This window comes from Microtus oregoni, unplaced genomic scaffold (genome assembly GCF_018167655.1).
Source record: "Microtus oregoni isolate MIOR12 unplaced genomic scaffold, Mior012 000006F_ref0000085, whole genome shotgun sequence".
Lineage (NCBI taxonomy): Eukaryota > Metazoa > Chordata > Mammalia > Rodentia > Cricetidae > Microtus > Microtus oregoni.
Genome location: NW_024543065.1, coordinates 38302719 through 38325098, shown reverse-complemented (window position 1 = coordinate 38325098; position 22380 = coordinate 38302719). Strand labels below are relative to the sequence as shown.

At 40.4% G+C, this 22380-nt stretch overlaps 2 protein-coding genes across 2 annotated transcripts; both read right to left on the bottom strand.

Moving 5' to 3' along the window:
• Nucleotides 1–31: 31 nt before the first annotated feature.
• Nucleotides 32–979, bottom strand: LOC121449785 (vomeronasal type-1 receptor 4-like). The gene has a single exon (XM_041654463.1). It carries the CDS (start codon nt 977–979, stop codon nt 32–34), a length of 948 nt encoding a protein of 315 aa, XP_041510397.1.
• A 7506-nt stretch (nt 980–8485) lies between these two features.
• LOC121449784 (igE-binding protein-like) lies at nt 8486–10155 on the bottom strand. The gene is given in 3 exon segments (XM_041654462.1): nt 8486–8637; nt 8640–8861; nt 9492–10155. Coding segments are annotated over 3 exon segments (1038 nt in total).
• Between the last annotated feature and the right edge of the window lie 12225 nt (nt 10156–22380).

Here is a 22380-nt window from a genome sequence, read left to right as displayed (position 1 = left end):
CAATAACCAAGTGAGGACTGGGCAGCAGCTTTCACTTCAGCTCTTGATCAGAGGTCTTAGAAAAATATCTACTAATTTTCCAGGGCAGGCAATAGCTGGATACCCGAAAATCATGATTCATGAGGAGAAAAGGACAAACAGTAGGGAAAAGTAGAGAGGCCATTGCCGTCACATGCACCAGAGACCAGCCTGGATCATAAAGAACAGCCCCAAGGAGTTGACAGAGTGAAGAGATTGTGTAAAAGGAGAAAAACGTACTGACCAGGAGAAGAATGGTTTTAGTGGCTCTTGTCTCAGGGGAGGATCTGGAAGAAGCATTGGTCCTGGGCATGTGTTGCATTCTTTTCTTGTGCCTGTACAGGGTGACAACCATGGAGCCACTGGACCATAACATGAGTACCAGAAAAAGAATGTCAGGAGCTGACAGCAATGTTGCATACAAGATGTCACTGGTTGGGTCATGACGGGCAGAATAGCAGTATAAAAAAGATTTCAAGTTTTCTGTGCTTTCATTTCCATATTTTGCCCTCATGTGCACAAGATTAATACTGCTAATAAGGAAATGAATTACCCAGTTCAGGTACACAGAGTAACAGATGTACTTGTGTAAATTTATTTTAAGCTCTGAATACCTGGAGTTCGTGGGGCTGATGATGATGGCCTGGAAGACACTGAGGAAGGAGGTGCTGCCAATCCCCACACCCCTACTTACTCTGTGAAGAGAGGAAGCCAATTTGCATCCAACATCATTGAAGAAGTTGTTCAACCCAAAAGCTACTATTGTCTGAGGTACTCCTTTAGTCAGTACAGTTAAGATGTTGGCTACAATCAAGTGCATCAGAACCCAGTCTGTAAACTTTAATCTGTACCTCATTAGGTAAACAAATATGTAGTGGTGGACAAGAGAGAAATTCCCCAAAAATCCAATCATAGTCAAAGACAAGAAGATCATGGCTATAGACAGCTCACTGGCTTCCATGCTGTAAGTTACTGCTCCCAGACAAAGGAAATCATGTGGAAAGATGAGGCTTGGGCCACTTATACTGTATCATTGGACAAACAACATTCTCTATCCTCAATGAGTCCACAAGATAATTCAGTCTGTAGGACATGTGCCTCTTTGACATGACTTGAACACGTGAAGGCAGTTGAATGGGGCACAAAGTGCTCAAATATTTGTACGTTCATACTGTGTGAAATGTACAAAGAGGCAACAATAGCTCCTTAACAGGACAGCACAGAATATCTCCGGAGCCTGGTTCATATCTGAAGCAGTCATGACCCAGTGAAACAGCTACCTGATAAGCAAATGGCATACTTGAACATTGGAAAATAAGCATAAATCCATGGAAAATATGGTAAAATGGAAACAAAACTATTAATTTAAGATCATAAATAATTTCTTTATTGACACTCAAATGAAGTGATTTTGGGGTTAATGATAAATGAGTTTAGTTTTATATATTAAGGCTATAACTACATTAGGAAGTAATGTGAAAAATGAAATTTCAAACTTTCATACAGATTAAAGTGTAATTACTATGTTAATAAGAATTAATTTTTAGAATATTTTAGGTACAGAGAGAAATGTAAGTGTGATTATAGGACATTCCATAGAATTTGTCTATGTGGTCAATGTCTTATGCAATTATAATTAATCCTATAATTGATGGAAATGTTTTCAAACTTGAAAAAATTTAATCCCAGTAGATCAAAGCAGATAAAATTAATATTTATAACTGCATTCATTTAAATGCCTCTTCCTATATCCACAAGAAAAAATACTGATATTTTTATTAATTTGGGTATTTTCAAACCATTAAGCATACTGTTTCTATGAATTGCACCCTCACTCTGAGTTAGAGAAAAAGTTTTATACAAATCAGACCTACATTTACATGCAACTACAGGTACAATTGCATTGTTTTATGAAGCACGTTCCACTTCTCGTTACAATCATAATAATGAAGCTATAATACTTGTACTTCTAGAAGTGCTGAAAATGAAAAATAAAATAAAAATAAAATACTTATTATGATGGGGCTACAAGTTATTATTACTGTCAATTTATTGTCGTGAGAACTTACTTTTTAATTTGTTTTCATTTATGAAAGTTATTTACAAATATTTCATAGCAAAATCCATACAATCTATGACACTAGTACCATGTGAATGAATCACCTGCAGACCTCAAGACCAAGTCCATCACTGCCCACACTTATGATTCTACATAAAAGCCCACATGAGGCTAGTATTCATAGATATAAATCCCCCAAAAGCTAAGCAGTATCAGTGATCACGGTGACACTTCTTTATCAGGAGCCCTACTGAAATCTCCTCAAAAAGGCGTTTAAAGAAATTCTGCTTTTTTACAGACATTTTGAGACACTGTAAGCACCAGACTTATTTTTCAGTAAGACAGAGAGCACAGCAGGCACTGTCAGTGAGGAATGGGCTAAGTCAGAATTAGAATGCAGTGCTTCTAGGACCCCTGAATTCATTTCTACCTGTTCTATTCCTGAAGACTATGTCTGTGTCCTCTGTGGCTTTGTCCCTCCTCCAGTTTAGTCTCAAGTCCTATTGTCTCCTATAATCACTTACCAAGACTCACATTTTCTTCTCTTTTCTGCAGTCTACTACACTCTCGGCACTCTTTCGCTCCAGTATGATGATCTCAGCTCCATACCCACAGAGATCAGGAGGAGGTTAGCTGGAGGAATACACCCAGTGCCTGAGATATAGTCTGTGATTTCGTGACCTCCCCTCCCCTCGGACCTGCAATTATCATTTCACTTGCAGTAGCAGTGGACATTACAGACAAGAACTTTGCTGTGAACTTTTCTCCCCTGGTGACCATTAGCAAGGAAGCATTGCAAGTTTCTGCTGTTAGCTCTTAAGGCAACATTGAGGCTTCAGAGAGGTTGTTATCTACTCTATTTCCTAGAGGTCATGGGATCTCAGTTTCATAGATGAGCAGATAATGTGGTCCATCTGATAGCTATAATTGAGCTATGTGTGTTCATTCTGTTTCTTGATGGGCTGTGGTACTTGGTACACAATCTCATTTTTTTCTTTGTCTTTGTTGGGGCCATCATTTTATATAGAATAGAAGTTTAATGACAAAGATTTTTGATATGGTCAAAGAACACCATGAAATGAATTGGATGTTACAAATTTGCAGTAGTATTTTTTTGTAAAATGTAAGTTGTTCAATGTAATTGTTTCTGTTTGTTTTTAAAACTGGACCCAATTTGCAAAAAAAATGATATTTTATGAGAAAGAATCATTTTTCAATATTGTTTGCATTACTTACTCAAGAGAAACAAAAAGGATTTTAAAGAGAGATACCAAGCATTGGTGAACAATTCTAACATCTGATATGAGTTATTTAATAAAACATTTTAGTGTAATTTATTGAATGAAATCTCATTCCAGGCATAGCTTTTTTCAGTGTGAGTATTGTCATGAGAGGATTGTGAGGTAAACAAACGGCACAGGCTCTTGTGATTGCTCTTACTTGCTCATCAAAACCAGTTGTAAGAGCATATTACTGATTAAACCAAGTACTTGTAGTGCAGTTTCTAATTGGCCTTAATAATAAGAACCCTGAGTGGAATATAGGGGTAAATACTAAAATATCAGAGAAGCAGTACAGTGAACCACTAGTTCTTACCTCTACTGAATGCTCAGACCTAAGGGGTGATCCTGTCCCTACAAATCATTAGACAGAATGCCATCTCTACAGAGCCTCAGACTGAATCTTGAATTCCTGTCTTCTTCTACCTTATAGTATTCTCTCTGCTCAGCCCTATAGTTTCTCATCTCCACCTCTCTAGTGCTGGGATTAAAGGTGTGAGCCACTACAGATTGGCTTTGTTTCTCTTTTAGTCTAATTCAATGACGTAGCCCAGGGTGGCCTTGAACTCGTGGAGATCTGTCTGCTTTGTCTCCCAAGTGCTGGGATTAAAAGTGTGTGCCACCACTGTCTCACCTCTGTGACTAACTAGTGTAGTAAGCTTTGCACTGATATTCAGCCAAGCTTTACCTGTTAAAGCACAAACAAAATATCAACACATGCACTAATGATATCGTACATAAAAAATTCACCACAACCTCTCCATGGAGCACTCTTATTGAAGAAATTACAATAATAGTCTAACCTAGCACTGTGCTCTTCATGGTACAGTGATGAACTTCCAAGCAATACTGGTGCAATAATGACATGGCCGTTATGGGAGTAATTGACTTCTTTAAAAAATGGATAGAAAACCAAGAAGGGAATCTCTCTCTAGGAGGTGCGGTATAACAAATTGGTTCTACCACAGGAATACATAAATTCTAATAAAATAGCTTATGTACTAAAAGACATATTATAATATGTCTTTTATTATAGTACATTTAAGACCCAATCAAAACTGTATAATAGTCTTTTATCACAGATTCCTTTTGGTTGCCATGACGAAACACCGAAAGAGAACTAGGGAGGAAGAGTTAATGTCAGCTATTGTGGAAAGATTCCGGACATACTTAAAGTCTGAGTACAAACTGATGGAGTCATATCTATTCTCCTTCCAGGTTGATCCTTGGGACAGTTCTAAAGAAACCATGCTTGGTAGAAAACGCTTTTATCTGCTGGACCATCTTGGAGGCATCTGTGTAAGAGTGTTTTAATGCTTTATAAACTCAAATGTCTGGTGATAAAACAAGGAGATAGTTAACAAATAATGCAGAGTTAAATTCCACAGGAGATAGGAATGTGGGCTGTGATGGCATGGGAAAATTTTCAAAAGTGTCAAACTCAGCAACTATAAAACTAGAGAGAGAAGCAAAAAGAAATAGAGCTATCAGATATTTCACACACAGTTATAATAATCTTTTGGGTCTACTTAATATGGATAGATAATCCACGTACTTTGAGCACAGACCTATGATTCACAAGGCTGCAGGTGTGAGGTGTGTACATGGTACATACTAATGGTTGAAGCATCTGATGTTTATTGTCGTGGTTCTTAAATATGCATTTTATTATGCATATTTCACTCCAAAGTCATAGATGTGTTTTTGAGATAGAAGTTGCCAGTGTACTGTTATGTAGAGATGTATATATTCTAATTGCTTTGTATTTTATTGTGTTACTCAATTGCTCTGCAACTGAAGAAATGTAATCCTACAAGAAGGCCTGTTATGCCACATAATTGATTATACTGAGATATGCTATCAGGAATAGAATGACCAGGGCATTTAACTAGAAACTTAGCTCAGAGACAAAATGTTAATCTGAATGAGATATTTTTAAAAAATCAGTGATGATGTTTCCAGAATACATTATGACAATCACTGTACATAATTAAATTTGATTAAAGAGCCATAGACATAAGAACATATGATCTTATATCAAAAATTTTCATGTAGTCTAATGAAAGAAAACAGAATACCCAGACATCAATCTCTGCAAAAAGATTTACATGATTTTGAAATATTCACAGAAATGTACATGGAAGCAATGATAGCCTCCTTAACTGGGAAAGTGTGTATCCATCTATAGAGGAATAAAACAAGATTCCTATATCTCCATCTATAAAGAAGTCAACCCCACATGGTCAAAGCATCCAACTAGAAGACCTGACATTCAGAAAGGCCAGAGACAAAAACCAGGAGGAAAAACTTTACAATATAAGCAGATGCAAGGACTATACCAATGACCCCATCAGAACAGGAAACAATTTCCAAGTTTGGTGAATGGCATTTCCTGAGAGTAAAATGTTTCTGCAGCCTTGCAGAGTGTCTCACTTTCAATTTAAATTATCTTTAGAAGGTCATGATGTGTTCATACAACAGTTTTTAAAAATGGACACTTCTTCCTGCTTTCCTATCCTCTCTTTTTCCCTAACTGTCACTAATTATACCTTTCCACAGAGTTCTTTTTTGTATATGTGCTATCAGCATAGATAGAGTGTCATGTTTACCCTCCCTTAAGATATTACTTCATTATTGTCCTCTTTCTATATTTCTGGCATCTTTGGAAACTATAAGCTCAACACAGCACACTAGAGACTTGAAGACATGACAAACCTAAAAAGAATGTGTGTATGTGTTATATTCTTGTGCCTTTGTTGTCACATTGGATATAAACTTTTCAGTTTTATTTATTTACTAGAAAATTGTATAACTTTGCTTTTTGCCTTGACAGCTGATTTATACTCCTTTGGGTATATGTGCCACATTTCGACTATCTACTTATCATTAAAACACCACTACTAAGGGTTGAGTATCTCTGCGCTGTTTGTCAGGGAGACATTAGGTACTCAATCAATACAGGGTTGACATTGTTCATTACTGACCAGGATTATATGATGAGGCCCTATTACTGAAGATACCATATGGGTACTATACATGATAGAGAAATAAATTTGGAAATGGGATAGATACTCCTTTCCAGCAGACTAGAATTCATAATCCTAAAAGATTTTACTCAAGTTGCTGAGTGGGAAAGATATCCATATTATACCCAGGTATGAAACTACCCAGCTATGAGAATAGCAAACTATGATACCAACCTTACAGATAAGCTATTTTCATTTGTACAATAATGATACAGGGATTAAAGACTAACAACATATTATTTGATTGGATTTGAGGCAGAGACCCCAGAAGGGAACTTGTACGCATTCCTGTAATCCAACCACGAAGCACCTGGTAACATAAATCATAGGACTGGAGGGGGAACTAATTCTGTTGCTTAGCTAAAATGATACACTATAGAACCACTTTCTAAATATATGTGTCCGTTTCAGAAGGTAGTTGAAATGCTAAGATATAATCAGAGAAGGCTTTCAGCAATAAACTTCAATAAAGATAAAAAATTACTTAATAAGGGACTGACAATAAGTGAGAACTAGTGCTTTTTCCTAAGCAAGACATTTTTACCTTCCTACTATAATCTTCAAAAAACATTTTAGACGAGGTGGATAAACGATTGTAAGGTTGAGAAGTTAAGGGACAATGTGGATAAGAGCTATACTATGCCATTTGCTGGTCAATAAATTGCCTTAGATTTGTAATTCCAAAACTCCTATAGATTTTTGTATTTGATCTGAACAAGACTAGATCAACATCCAAGCAAGAAAGAACGAAGGACTCAGAAGGACTACACCTCACTGCTGAAGTGTTTACCATTAACCGATTTAGAAAGGGGTGACACGGTGTCATCAGTTGTGTAAAAATTATTCACTTGGGTGAAATGAACAATCCAAGTCATATAGCTATTTAAACATCCCTGGCTATTACAAGTGGGTCAGAGAACTGTCCCGCGCTACCGTCTCGCCAGCAAGAACGACGCGGCACATTCAGGATCCTTCTGCAGAAAAGCTTTATGCGTCTCGAGAGGGAGAGCATAAGCTTATGGAGCGAAGACCTCAAGGGTCAAAAACCCGGCCTTATATAGTTTAACAGTCCTCGCCTCGCACGTGTCAAACTGACTGGCTGCAGCCTGTCAAACCCTATGACGCCACGGGAGAGTCAGAGAGCAAGGGATGGAAAGTTACTATGTGCATGCGCCCTGGCTTGACAAGGTAAACTGTCATTTACCATGCACATGCGCACTGGCTTGATTACAGTGGTGGTGCTGATGGTCAGTGTCATCTTGCAATGGAGTATGTGGGAACAGCTCCCCACATCTCCCCCTTTTGATTTTTAAAAGCAATCAGGCATTCCCAGGCTATGAGGGTAGAGACAGTGGTTGTACTTCCCAATGTAAAAATATGTAAGACGTGTACGTAATCTATCCCTAGATTCATTGAACCCGGGATGCTTTCGACCTGCCCTCTGCCATTTTTTCTGGGAAAGGGAAAATGAGGCAGGCAACCCTTATGCAGGACAACATGTCTCTCAGAGAGAACCACTCTCTGTGCGATGCCCTTAGCTCAACACCCCTCTTGGGAGGTCAAGCTGAACACTCTACCTTGTGCAGTGAACCTGAGTTCCAGGTGTGCAAGAGCTGTTCAGTCGGTGGTCTATTGCTTGAGCATAAATATCAGTGGAAGCCCCTTGTTCTAGGGCGACCAGAGCCTGTGCAATCATCACCTTATCTCTTTTGTTTTGGGTTTTGAGCTTACAGACCAGTCAGAGAAGTAACACCAATCCACAGCAAATGACTGCACCAAATAATTCCACCCCCACCCATTCCTTGAAGTATGAAACAGCAGACAGTCCCTCTGTGAAGGACAGATCAAGGCAGGTAGAGTTGATCTGGACAATGGCGGCTCTCAACTCGCGAAAACATCACCAGCATCGGCAACAGAAAGGTCGACACGATCAGCATGAGAGTGATCCCCGCCATCCTTCCGTTCCAAGATTTTTCTTGTTAGCCGTTCAGGGACCCAGAAAGGATTTTCTTCATTCTGTGGAAAAATACAAACAGCTCCCCTGGATCTTATTAAAATAGGATCCGGGCCTCTCCATTCATTAGTCAACACATCTTTCCATTTTACAAGTTCCTTTGGCCGCCTGGCTGCGAACAGTGTCGATCCGCCGCGGTCTGATCACGGTCATCCAAATTTAAAAAATTTATAGTGAACAAAGCAGTGGCAATGGCCACTCTTGGCGTCGGGGGCAACTCCTTCATTATTCCTCTTTTTGTTTAATTAGATAAGACTTAAGTGTGCGATGTTCTCGCTCAACAACGCCTTGTCCCTGAGGATTATAGGGCAGGCCTGTATTGTGTGTAACTTGCAGTTGCAAACAAAATTGCTTAAACTTTTGAGAGGTATCGGCAGGCCCATTATCAGTTTTTAAAAATGTGGGCTTGCCCCAAGCACTCCATGCCTCAAGGCAATGTTGAATGACATGAGAAGCCTTTTCTCCTGTGAGAGGTGTGGCATGAAGAATGCCAGAGCATGTGTCAATTGACACATGTACATATTGAAGTCTTCCAAAAGCAGTGATATGAGTAACATCCATTTGCCATACCTGTAAAGGCAAAATTCCTCTGGGATTTATCCCAGTGTGTCTAATAGGGAGAAACTGGCAGCAATTGTGACACTGGGTCACAATGTCACGAGCTTCCTTTCTAGTGAGAGAAAAGCGCCTACGCAGGGTTTCAGCAGTAACATGAAAGTTATTATGAAAGAGTTTCCCATATTTTTGTGGGCCCTGGAACCAGGGGCCCACTGCCCCGTTTTTTGATTCCTCAGTAACAGGTGCCCTTAATGGAAGAAGAATTCTGCCTTTTATATCCCTCACTGAATGGCATAGTTCAGCCTTGTGGTAGCCTTTACCACACCTGGAACAGAGGGTAGAGGGAGCCCTCTCCTTTTCTGACAATCTACAATCTTTCTTTAAATGTCCTGGCTTGCCACAGTTAAAACAGACCTTTTTATCTGGTTCCTTAAAGGGGGGTTTTTGTATTTGTAAGATAGCAGCGGCCAGCCCAGCATTGGTGAGGGGACCTCCCAACTCTCTGCAAATTCTAAGCCAATCCTGTAGTCCCTTACTTTTTCTGGGGGCTATGGCTGTGCGACATTCCTGGGTGGCTTGTTCAAAAATGAGCTGTTCGATAAAAGGCGCGGCCGTTTCAGGATCGCCAAAGATACGTCCTGCTGCCTCTGTCATTCGCTCCACAAAGTCTGAAAAAGGTTCTTGTACGCCCTGAATGATCTTAGTGAGCTGATTATTCGCTTCTCCTTTTCTAGAGAGTGCTTTCCATGCCCTAATGGCTGTGTCAGCAATCTGTCGATATGCACCCCAATGATAATCAGTCTGATTAACGGTAAAACGCCCTTGGCCAGTTAGGAGATCGAACGTCCATTGTTGTTGTTCTGGAGTCAGAGCCATGGCATTGGCTCTGGCTTGCTCCTGGGCCGCTTCATACCAAAGGGCTTTCCATTCCATATATTGACCCATACTAACAAGTGATGCTTTGGTGACCGTTTGCCAGTCAGCCGGGGTCATGGCAGTCATAGCCAATCTGTCTAATTGGGCTAGGGTAAAATTAGCGGTAACGCCATATTTTCTAACCGATTCCGCCAATTCTTTTATTTGGCTATATTCCACAGGTGCATGCACCCGTCCTCCTTCCATGTCTTCAAAGACGGGGTAGGCCAAGCGCAATTTTCTCTTTACCTTCTCAGGAAGGAAGGAAAAGGCCCTCAGGCGCATATCATAAGGAGGGGGTGCCGAAGGAACCACCTGTGAAGAGGCTGTGTAAAGGTGTCCTCTGTCGCTTTGTAAGCGATCATCGGGATAACATCTCTCCTTCTCCTATCTGGCTGCTTCCTCATCTAGTTCAACTTCTTTCTTGGGGTCTAAATCTTCATCCCCAGAGCTATCAGAGTCATTAGAGCTATCTATACTTAAAGCCTTAAGTTCCTGCAGAGGGTACCGGCTAGAGCCATTCTCCTTACTTTTTTTTTATCATGGTGCATTATGGACCATTAGGGTCCAAAGTATTCATCCCCTCATCCTTAGACTTACCAGGGAGGACTTTTTCCTTAATAGGGGCTAATTTTTTTCTGCGCGCGCCCAACCTCTCAGTACGTTCAGTTTCTGACATACTGTCCTGGACTTCTTCTAGGACGTTTCTTCCCTCTGCCACTATAGCCTTGCAGGCTTCATCCTCCAGACAGTGTTTAACCAACTTCCAAATGGCCTTTGTTCCTTGCCTTAAGTCTCTCTCAATTAGTTTTTTATTGAGGTCTTTACCTAGTTTGTTCCACAAGGCAAGAGTCAACGATCCGGAGCAAACATACCAGGGAGCCACTCGATCAATCTCTTTTACGAAGTTTTTCCGCGTCTGATGGGCAATTTTTATGTCTTTGTTTTAACACCGACTCTAGTGCTGTGATAACGGACTGCGAGGAGCCCATGATGACAAGCAGGCACCCGCGGTTTATCTACGTCCGTCTTACAAGTGCGGCGAAAACGAAAGTATCCGAAAACGAAAGTATCCGCGCGCGGCTCTTTTATCTACAAGAGACTGAAGCGCACAGTAAGGTACTGCCACTTATCTACGTCGGACTTACCGTACCTAACAGTTATAACGGTGGTCCCAAAACGATGATCAAAAGCACTCTCAGAAGATCACTAAGGCCTCCACGCTACTCTTCAGGGCGATGAAAGGTCCAATCTGAAATCCAAAAAAGACATGCCTCTCTGAATGTACTCACCTGCAGTTCTGAATCCTCCTTGAGTCCAAGGGGTCTCCGGTGGTGCTGATGATGTTAAGATTCCCCGGATTTCGGCACCAGATGTCCCGCACTACCGTCTCGCCAGCAAGAACGACGCGGCACATTCAGGATCCTTCTGCAGAAAAGCTTTATGCGTCTTGAGAGGGAGAGCATAAGCTTATGGAGCGAAGACCTCAAGGGTCAAAAACCCGGCCTTATATAGTTTAACAGTCCTCGCCTCGGACGTGTCAAACTCTGACTGGCTGCAGCCTGTCAAACCCTATGACGCCACAGGAGAGGCAGAGAGCAAGGGATGGAAAGTTACTATGTGCATGCGCCCTGGCTTGACAAGGTAAACTGTCATTTACCATGCACATGCGCACTGGCTTGATTGCAGTGGTGGTGCTGATGGTCAGCGTCATCTTGCAATGGAGTATGTGGGAACGGCTCCCCACAGAGGACAAAACCAAAACTCACAAACCTGTAAAAAATATACATGGATGGGGAAGGTAATGAGGATCAGAGAGAGATATGAAGGGGTGGTGAGTGGAACCAGAATGCATCATGTACATGAATGCAATTGTAAAATTGCTAATAAAATCATAAATAATAATATTTTTAGAATGAAGAAATATATGCAACAAATTAAGAGGGCAGACTGCAGAAATCAGCAAGTGTAAGCTACAACTAAGAGTGCTAATATCTAGAAAATGTTAGAAATCAAGAAATCCTAACAGTGAATATAATCATGAAATATTCAAACTCATAGATGATCTAACAATAGGTAATGAATGTATAAAAATATTCAACTAGAGAAAATCAAATTCGAACTACATTTATATTTAATCTCCCAAGTTCAAAGGAGAAAATGGGAACTAAGGTAAAGAAAAGTTGTCAGAAAGGAAAACTTTCACACTGCTGGAAGTTACAAATATTCAGTGAAAATACGTGTGACTGTTCCTAAAAAAACCCAAACAACATACCTAATACATGACCAAGATTTACTTTCCTGGGTATTCAGCCAAAATACTTCAAGTCCACATATCAAAGAGATATGGATATTTCCAATTTTCTCTTTTTCCTTTTTTAATTTTGTTAATTATTATTATTATTACAAATTTTCACTTCCTCCCCTCCTCCCAGTTCCCTCCCCCTCCTCCCATTCCCACTCCCCCTCCCTCTCCATTCCAAAGAGCAGTCAGGGTTCCCTGCCCTGTGGTAAGACCAAGGACCTTCCGCCTCCATCCAGGTCTAGGAAGGTAAGGATCCAAACAGACTAGGTGCCCACAAAGCCAGTACATCGAATAGAATCAAAACCCAGTGCCATGAACATAGCGGACAATGAGGAATACTGAGAATTCAAGAACAATTGCAGTGGGTTTTTGATCCTACTGCACGTACTGGCTTTGTGGGAGCCTAGGCAGTTTGGATGCTCACCTTACGAGACCTGGATAGAGGTGGGCAGTCCTTGGGCTTCCCACAGGTCAGGGAACCCTGATTGCTCTTCGAGCAGATGAGGGAGGGGGAATTGATCGGGGGAGGGGGAGGGAAATGGGAAGCGGTTGTGGGGACGAGGCAGAAATCCTTAATAAATAAATAAATTTAAAAAAAAAAAAAAACCCAGTGCCATTGTCCTTGGCTTCTCATCAGCCCTCATTGTCTGCCATGTTCAGAGAGTCCGGTTTTATCCCATGCTTTTTCAGTCCCAGTCCAGCTGGCCTTGGTGAGTTCCCAATAGATCAGCCCCACTGTCTCAGTAGGTGAGTGCACCCCTCACGATCCTGACTTCCTTGCTCATGTTCTCCCTCCTTCTGCTTTTCATTGGGACCTTGGGAGCTCATTCCGGTGCTCCAGTGTGGGTCTCTGTCTCTATCTCCATCCATCACCAGATGAAGGTTCTATGGTGATATGCAAGATATTCATCAGTATGGCTAAAGGATAGGGCCTTTCAGGTTCCCTATCCTCAGCTGGCCAAGGAAATAACTGGGGACATCGCACTGGGCACCTGGGAGCCCCTCTAGGTTCAAGTCTCTTGCCAACCCTAAGATGGCTCCCTTAATTAAGATATATGCTTCCCTGCTCCCATATCCATCCTTTCTTTATCCCAACCATCCCATTTCCTCAAGTTCGCTCCATCCTCCCCTTCTCACATTTCTCTCCCCATCTCCCCTTACCGTCATAACACCCCACCCGCAAGATCCCAATTTTTTGGCCAGCAATCTTTGCTACTTCCAATATCCAGGAGGATAACTATATGTTTTTCTTTGGGTTCACTTTCTTATTTAGCTTCTTTAGGATCACAAATTATAGACTCAATGTCCTTTATTTATGGCTAGAAACCAACTATGAGTGAGTACATCCCATGTTCATCTTTTTGGGTCTGGGTCACCTCACTCAGGATAGTATTATCTATTTCCATCCATTTGCATGAAAAATTCGAGAAGTTATTGTTTTTTACCACTGAGTAGTACTCTAATGTGTATATATTCCACACTTTCTTCATCCATTCTTCCATTGAAGGGCATCTAGGTTGTTTCCAGGTTCTGGCTATTACAAATAATGCTGCTATGAACATAATTGAACAAATGCTTCTGTAATATGATAGGGCATCTCTTGGGTATATTCCCAAGAGTGGTATTGCTGGGTCCTGGGGTAGGTTGATGCCGAATTTCCTGAGAAACCGCCACACTGATTTACAAAGTGGTTGGACAAGTCTGCATTCCCACCAGCAATGGATGAGTGTACCCCTTCCTCCACAGACTCTCCAGCAAAGGCTATCCTTGGTGCTTTTGATTTTAGCCATACTGACAGGTGTAAGATGGTATCTCAAAGTAGTTTTGATTTGCATTTCCCTGATTGCTAAGGAGGTTGAGCATGGCCTTAAGTGTCTTTTGGCCATTTGAACTTCTTCAGTTGAGAATTCTCTGTTCAGAGAGTGGACAGCCTTGTCTTGTTCCTGATTTTAGTGGGATGGCTTTGAGTTTCTCTCCATTTGATTTAATGTTAGCTGTCGGCTTGCTGTATATTGCTTTTATTATATTTAGGAATGAACCTTGTATCCCTAATCTCTCCAAGACCTTTATCATAAAGGAGTGCTGAATTTTGTCAAATGATTTTTCAGCATCTAATGAAATGATCATATGGTTTTTTCCTTCAGTTTATTTATATGATGGATTACATTGATAGATTTTTATATATTGAACCAGCCCTGCCTCTCTGGGATGAAGCCTACTTGATCATAATGTATAATTTTTTGGATGTGTTCTTGGGTGGTTTGCCATTATTTTATTGAGAATTTTGCATTGATGTTCATGAGTGAGAATGGTTTGTAATTCTCTTTCTTGGTTAAGTCTTTGTGTGGTTTTGGTATCAGGGTGACTATAGCTTCATAAAAGGAGTTTGACAATGACGCTTCTGTTTCTATTTTGTGAAACACATGAAAGAGTATAGGTATAAGCTCTTCTTGGATGTTCTGGTGGAATTCTGCATTGAAACCATCAGGTCCAGGGCTTTTTTTTTTTGGTAGGGAGGTTTCTGATGACAGCTTCTATTTCCTCGTGACTTTCAGGTCTATTTAAACTGTTCACCTGGTCTTGATTTAATTTTGGTATATGATACTTATCTAAAAAGGTGACCATTTCTTTCACATTTTCTAATTTTGTGGCATATAGGTTTTTGTAGTAAGATCTAATGATTCTCTGAATTTGTTCTGTGTCTGTGGTGATGTCCCTTTTCATTTCTGATCTTGTTAATTTGCGTGTTCTCTCTCTGCATTTTGATTAGTTTGGATAGGGGTTTGTCAATCTTGTTGATTTTCTCCAGGATCCAGCTTTTTGTTTCATTGATTCTTTGGATTGTTTTCTGTGTTTCTATTTTGTTGATTTCAACCCTCAATTTGATTATTTCCAGTCTTCTACTCCTCCTGGGTGAATCTGCTTCTTTTTTACTAGAGCTTTCAGATGCTGTTAAGTCTCTAATGTGTGCTTTCTCCATTTTCTTTATGTGGGCACTTAGTGCTATGAACTTTCTTCTTAGCACTGCTTCCATAGTGTCCCATAGGTTTGGATATGATGTGTCTTTATTTTCATTGAATTCAAGGAAGACTTTAATTTCTTTCTTTATTTCTTCCTTGACCCAGGTGTGGTTCAGTAGTTGACTGTTCAGTTTCCATGAGTTTGTAGGCTTTCTGGGGTTAGAATTGTTGTTAAATGTTAACTATATTCCTTGATGATCCGATAGTACACAGGTGATTACTACAATTACTTTGTATCTATGGATGTTCGCTTTGTTACCAATTATGTGATTAATTTTTGAGAAGGTTGCATGTGATGCTGAGAAGAAGGTATATTCTTTTCTGTTTGGGTGGAATGTTCTATACATGTCTGTTAGTTCCATTTGGTTCATTACATCTGATAGTTCTCTTATTTCTCTGTTAAGTTTCTGTCTGGTTGACCTGTCCATTGGTGAGAGTGGATTGTGGAAATCTCCTACTATTAGAGTGTGGGGTTTGATGTATGCTTTGAGTTCTATTAATGTTTCTTTTACATATGTGGGTGTTTTATATATTATGGGCATAGATATTCAGGATAGAGACTTCCTCCTGATGAATTGTTCCTGTTATGAGAATGAAGTGTCCATCTCCATCTCTTCTGATTGATTTTAGTTTGAAATCAATTTTGTTAGATATTAGTATAGCCTCACCTGCTTGTTTCTTTGGACCATTTGATTGGAAAACCTTTTCCCAACCCTTTACTCTGAGGTATTATCTGTCTTTGAGTTTGAGGTATGTTTCTTGTAAACAGCAGAATGTTGGTTCCTGATTTCGTATCCGTTCTCTTAACCTGTGCCTTTTTATAGGTGGATTGACTCCATTGACATTAAGTGATATTAATGACCAGTGGTTGCTAACTCTGGTTATTTTTCTGGTGGTAGAGTTTGTGTGTTTCCCTTCTTTGAGTTGTGCTGGTGGAGGGTTGTCAGATGCTTGTGTTATTATAGGTGTTGTTGGCTTCCTTGGTTTGTTATTCTCCTTCTAGTATTTTCTGTAAGGCTGGGTTTGTGGCAACGTATTGTTTAAATCTGTTTTTGTCCTGGAATATCTTGTTTTCTCCATCGATGGTCAATGCAAGCTTTGCTGGGTATAGTAGTCTGGGCTTGTGTCCATGGTCTCTTAGTGTCTGCAGCACATCTATCCAAGACCTTCTGGCTTTCATGGTTTCCATTGAGAAGTCAGGTGTAATTCTGATAGGTTTCCCTTTATATGTTACTTGACCTTTTTCCTTTGCAGCTCTTAATATTTGTTCTTTATTCTGTATGTTTTGTGTTTTGATTATTATATGAGAGGGGATTCTCTTTTTTTGATCAAGTCTATTTGGTGTTCTGTATGCTTCTTGTACCTTCATAGTAGTATCCTTCTTTAGGTTGGGAAACTTTTATTCTATAATTTTGTTGACTATATTTTGGGGGCCTTTGAGCTGTAATTCTTCTTCTTCTTCAACCCTTATTATCCTTAGATTTGGTCTTTTCACTGTTTCGCAGATTTCCTGGATGTTTTGTGTTAAGAATTTGTTGATTAGTTTTGTTCTTTAATCAGGGAGTTTATTTCCTCTATAGTATCTTCAGTGTCTGAGATTCCTTCTTTTATTTCTTGTATTATGTTGGTAATACTTGTCTCAGTAGTTCCTGTTTGTTTACCTAGAATTTCCATATCCAGCCTTCCCTCGGTTTGTGTTTTCTTCATTACCTCCATTTCATTTCTCAAGTCTTGAACTGTTTCCCTTACCTGTTTGATTGCTTTTTTGGTTTTTCTTGGGAATCTTTAAGAAATTTATTCATTTCCTCTACCTTTTTGTTTGTCATCTCCATTTCTTTATGGCAGTTTTTCACCTCCTGTTTAAGTTCCTCTATTATTTTCATAATGTTCTGTTTAATGTCGACTTCTTCTATTTCGTCTGGAGTATGGTGTTCACTTCTTCTTGTTTCATGATCCCTGGATTCTGTTGATGTCATGTTGCCTTTCAGGTTGTTGGAGGAATTCGTGCATTGTTGCCTGCCCATCTCTTCCTTCAAATGGAACCAGGAGAATCTTGGTGTCTTGGTCCAGTCTTTGCTGTGACTGACTTTCTGGGTGAATCACCTCAGTGCAGGAGCAGGAACTGTGCCTGTATGGATGGAGCTCCTCAGCATAGACACAGGGCCTCCTGGTAGTCCAAGGATACCGCAGACAAGATGGCAAATGTGGGGGCAGGGCAGAGTGGAGTGGAACACAGGAGACCCTGCAGCAGGAGCTGGGGGGGGGGACTGTGCTCTCTTCCTGGACAGTCTGCCCTCGGATAGCACACACTCAGCCCTCTGGATGGAACTCCTCAGCACTGTAGGGTTTTTCTTTATATTATATTATATTATATACTTAATATGTTGTTATATTGCATGATTACATTTTATCTTTTATAAAACTTCTTGTGGGTTTTGTTGGTGGTGGTAAGTGCTTTTGTTTAGTAGGAGTTCTTTTATTTTTTTGAGACAAGTATTTCCCTACGTAGTCCTGACTGTCCAGGAAATCACTCCAAAGACCAGGCTGGCCTCAAATTCAGAGGGAACCACTTGACTCTGACTTCTAAGTATTAGAATTAAAGGAGTGGACCACCACCTTTCTGTTTTCTAATGAGAGATATAATATTAGGAAATTAGAATTAAAAACAAAAATAACTTTATGATTGGGGGTCACATAATATGAGTAAATAGATTAAAAGGCAAGCTTTCAATTCAGGAATAGGTAAACCAGATTTGGTCACAAGACGCGTTGCTTAATCCTGAAGTAGAAAGATGCAAGCATACATCAAAAGTGTATGGAAGACAGACATCAGAATTTCACCATCTATACTGGTCTCCAGAGAACTCAGTAGATAACAGATGCTCCAAACTGTGACATTCAATTGAGGGGATACCAAGAAAATTGAAACTGTTTTTGATAACAGACACCTGGGGGAAAGATGATCAGAGATTATTCCTCTGCCTTTGAGACTGTATTTCAGTCTCAAAGAAATATACAGAGGCTTATATTAATTATAAACTATTTGGCTTATAGCTCAGACTTGTTACTAGATAGCTCTTATAATTTAAATTAACCAATAACTCTAATCTATATTTCGCCATGTAACTTTGTACTTTTTCTCAGTAAGGCATTCTCATCTTGGTTCCTTTCCATCTGTATAATACAGCATCTCTGCCTTTCCTCTTACCAGAATTTTCCTAGTCTCTTTGTCCCGCCTATACTTTCTGCCTGGCTACTGGCCAATCAGCATTTTAATAAAACAATGTCAGTGACAAATCTTTACAGTGTACAAGAGTATTATCCCACAGCATATTGGAGCTTACAGAAGCAGTCTGTGATTGTCACCTTGTGGCAACTGGTAGCATTACTGACCTGAAAATTTCTATATGCTGCAGGATAATTAACACCTGTTGAAATCTAATTACTAACCTGATACCTAGTATTAACTGAGATTCTTTCTGTGACTGAGATATGTAAAATAATCTTGGAGCTATGAATATTCACTGAAACTTGAGAGATTTATTATAGAGAAAATCTGAAAACAGAGTAAAGCCTATACTTGTTCCATAATAAAAGATTAATATACAGAAATTTGTTGGAAAGAGGACTTGCATGGAGGCAATCCTTTGTTTGCATAACTGAATGGTCTTTTTTCTTATATGAATGCATTTCTTATCCCAAGAAGGATTTCCAGATCTGACATCTTCTTTTAAAAAGTGAAATAGTCATAAAAACAGGAAAAAGTCATAAGTGCCATATATCATGGGTGGGTCTGAATTTCTCTGGGATATTGAACCTACAGGATAATTGATGCTCCTAACAAATTATTGGAGACTCCAGATACCTTAAGTTCAAGCTTGTCTACCATCCATTTAACTCTTGAATGGAGGACTCAGGATCTGGAGCAACATGTTTATGCAAAACATACTCAGGTTTTTAATATTGCAAAATTGGTTTTGCTGGAGAAAAACACACATGTGTTGAAGAATTAGAAGGTTTATTGACTTATTAGGACTTCTTGACGATGTGTCATAGGCTTGTTGGGGATCAAGAGCAAATTTTTTCTTGAGCTACCACTAGTTCAATTAATAGCTATAACCAACAACCTTTGTGTCTGAGCCAGCACTTTATTTTCTGTTCTGTTAAATCTTTGAAATGTAGTTGCTTAGGAGACTAGCTTCCAGTAACTTCTAAGCTAAAATTTCACCAAATAATATTGGAAGCCTTTAGCTGATATTTTTCCTTTTATTGATGACTCGTTCAGCAGGTCCAGTTATTAATGGTCTGAAGAGGCACTACCTGAAAGAATCATGGGCGGGAGAGAAAAAGGAGACCAAGCAAGGTTCTGTTGTCAAGGTCTCCATTTATTAGGGTAATGGTTGCAGCTTATAAAGCCCTTGAATGAGGAATTTGGCTTGGGGTGGGGGTAGGGGTAGGAAGGAACTTTGCCAGGGTAGCAAAGGTCACCAGTCAGCACACCTGGTGTTCCCTGTGCAAGTGGAAACCTTTCTTTTGTGATTCCATCAAAAAACAGTTCTCAAGATCATTGGAATGTGGGCGGGTTCGGATAACAAATAATTCTCTAAGTAGTTGGGGTGTCGGGCTCTCTGCAAACATCCTTAGGACAATGGTCCCTGCTATCATCTTCAGGACAATGGTCCCTGACATATTGATTCTTTGTAGATTTCACATCATGCATTTTGATCCAAAATATCTCTGTCCCATCACATCTTTTCTCTCCCCCAAATCAAAACCAGATTTAAAAAAGACAAATAAAACAAAGAAAAGCAAAACAAAAATAGAAAAAAAGAATCTTGTTGGGGAAGTTGTAGTGTGGTCTATTGAGTTACCTAGTTTATCCTTTAATACTTTCATCTTTACTTACAAGTGTTCATTGTCATAAGTCACTGCTCTGTCATAAGACCTCTGCCTTCCACCATACCACTGGTAATGGGCTCTCACTAGGGCCTCTCTTTGATATCCTGTTCTCGTGTGTCATGTAGATTCTACTGTTTTGGGTCTGTATATTTCTTCACTTCACATGCCCCAATGGTTCATAAATGTGGTGGATATTGGGATGGGTGTCAAAGTCCATGGATGTGGGTCTATTCCACCTTGACCAAAGTATTTAGTCCTATTCTTGCTCCTTCAAAGTTGTGACAGGCGATTTGAGCCAGGATGTGACTACCTAAGGATTATTGCCTAAGACATATTTGCTGCATGTTCTGACAAAGCAACATAATACTTAATTCAGTATATTATTACTGATGTTTCAGGTATTGCAGAGGTAATTACCCTGTTTGTTTTTCTGGATCATGGAAATGCAGTATGTATCATGGAAGAAGTATCTGTCTTTTTCTTCTGTGTCTCTGTTCTTTCTGCCTAGCGTTTCTAATCATCACAGCCCTACCCTGGAACGTACAAACCCACTTAGTCTGGACCCCAACAGATGTGGCTGAAATGTGGAAACCTGACTGATGGCCTTCAAAGTGGGCAGGATCCGACAGGTGGGCCAACTCATAGCCTTGGTACTGGGCCTGGTTGGTAGGTGGGTTGGCCAGTTTGCTAGCTTTCCTTCATCTTCACTACCCACACAAACTCTCCAGTATAGCCTCAGCTAGCTCATCTGAGGCAGCCTACAGCAAGGAGTGGGACACATTCTCCTGCCCTTGGGTCCTCAGATTCAGGTTCCCTCACTCATACTGACAGAGCAGGCTCTATACTTTTGACCAGACAAGGTTGGGTGCCCTTTCTTCTGATTGCTGTGGGGGCATATGAAGGGGTGGCAGTGTGTTAGCTCTCCTGCTTTCGTGCCCTCAGGGCTGGTACACTTGTGCCCCTGACAATGGAGTCAACTTGACTGTATTGTCCAGGTTGAGTGCAGGGTTCAGTTTTCTGTCAGGTATAGCTGACGGGGCAGGGCTCATTCTCTCATGATCAGTACCCAGGGGCCAGATATCTCACTTGCCACAGGTAATGATGGGTGGAATAGAGAGGGCATCTTTCTATTACCTGTGCCACTGCATGGTAGATGAGGGTGGGCAATGGCTCAGCTTTCCTGCTTCCCTGCACTCATGCTCACATGGTTGATTCACCTTGTTCCCCTTCCCCAGGGTCAGTTCTAGTTTACTCCCCAACTAGTTAGGTGAGCTGCATGCTTATGGTGAAGGGTGGAATTGTCTTTCCCAACTGCAAGGGCAAACTTTCTTATAATAGATTATTATTTTAAGGTGTGTTACATTTGTTCATTTTGTGGAGCATTTTCTTTAATGATGAAAAATGTTTTGCTTTTTTTTTTGTTTCACTTGTTTAACTCTGTGAAGATGTGTTACTTTGCTGTCAAAAACACCTGATTGGTCCAATAAAGAGCTGAAGGGCTGATAGCTGGACAGAGAAAGAATAGGCAGAGCTGGAAGTCAGAGACAATAGATGGAAGGAAAACAGAGCAAGAGAAGGAGGAACAAGAGAGCAAGCAGAGGAGGACACTAGGGGCCAGTCACCCGACATCATGGGGACTCACAGAGGGAGAGTGAAAGTAAAATACACAGAATTAAGAAAAGGAAAGAACCCAGAGGCAAAAGGTAGATGCAAAATTTAAGTTAAAGAAAGCTGGCTAGCCAGGCGATGGTGGCGCACGCCTTTAATCCCAGGAATCGGAGGCAGAGGCAGGTGGATCTCTGTGAGTTTGAGACCAGCCTGGTCTACAGAGCTAGTTCCAGGACAGGCTCCAAAGCCAAAGAGAAACCCTGTCTCGAAAAACCAAAAAAAAAAAAAAGAAAGAAAGAAAGCTGGCTAGAAATTAACCAAAATAATCCGGGCATTTATAAGTAATAATCTACATCTGTGTGATTTATTTGGGAACTGGATGGCATGCCGATGGCCATGCCAGAGGGACAGCAGGGTAGAGATTGAGGTTTAAGATGTCAGCCCACCAGGAGGCTACCCTCTGATGGATAAATCTTGGTTAGGCAAGGCCCCTGAGATCAAAGACCCTGGAATGTATCTTGCTTATTCATTGCCCTTTACATGTTTGCTGTTACAATCCTTCTCTGATACCTGGCATGGCTAAATTGGGTGTAGGGAGATTCCTCACTACCTGTATGGTGATGTTTTTGTCTCATGGAAACCTTCCATTCCACTGGTCATTTTTACCTGTAGATTATT

Bases quoted from the DNA above. Each gene is read 5' to 3' on its own strand.
- LOC121449785 (XM_041654463.1), bottom strand. From the start codon at position 979: ATGGAAGCCAGTGAGCTGTCTATAGCCATGATCTTCTTGTCTTTGACT.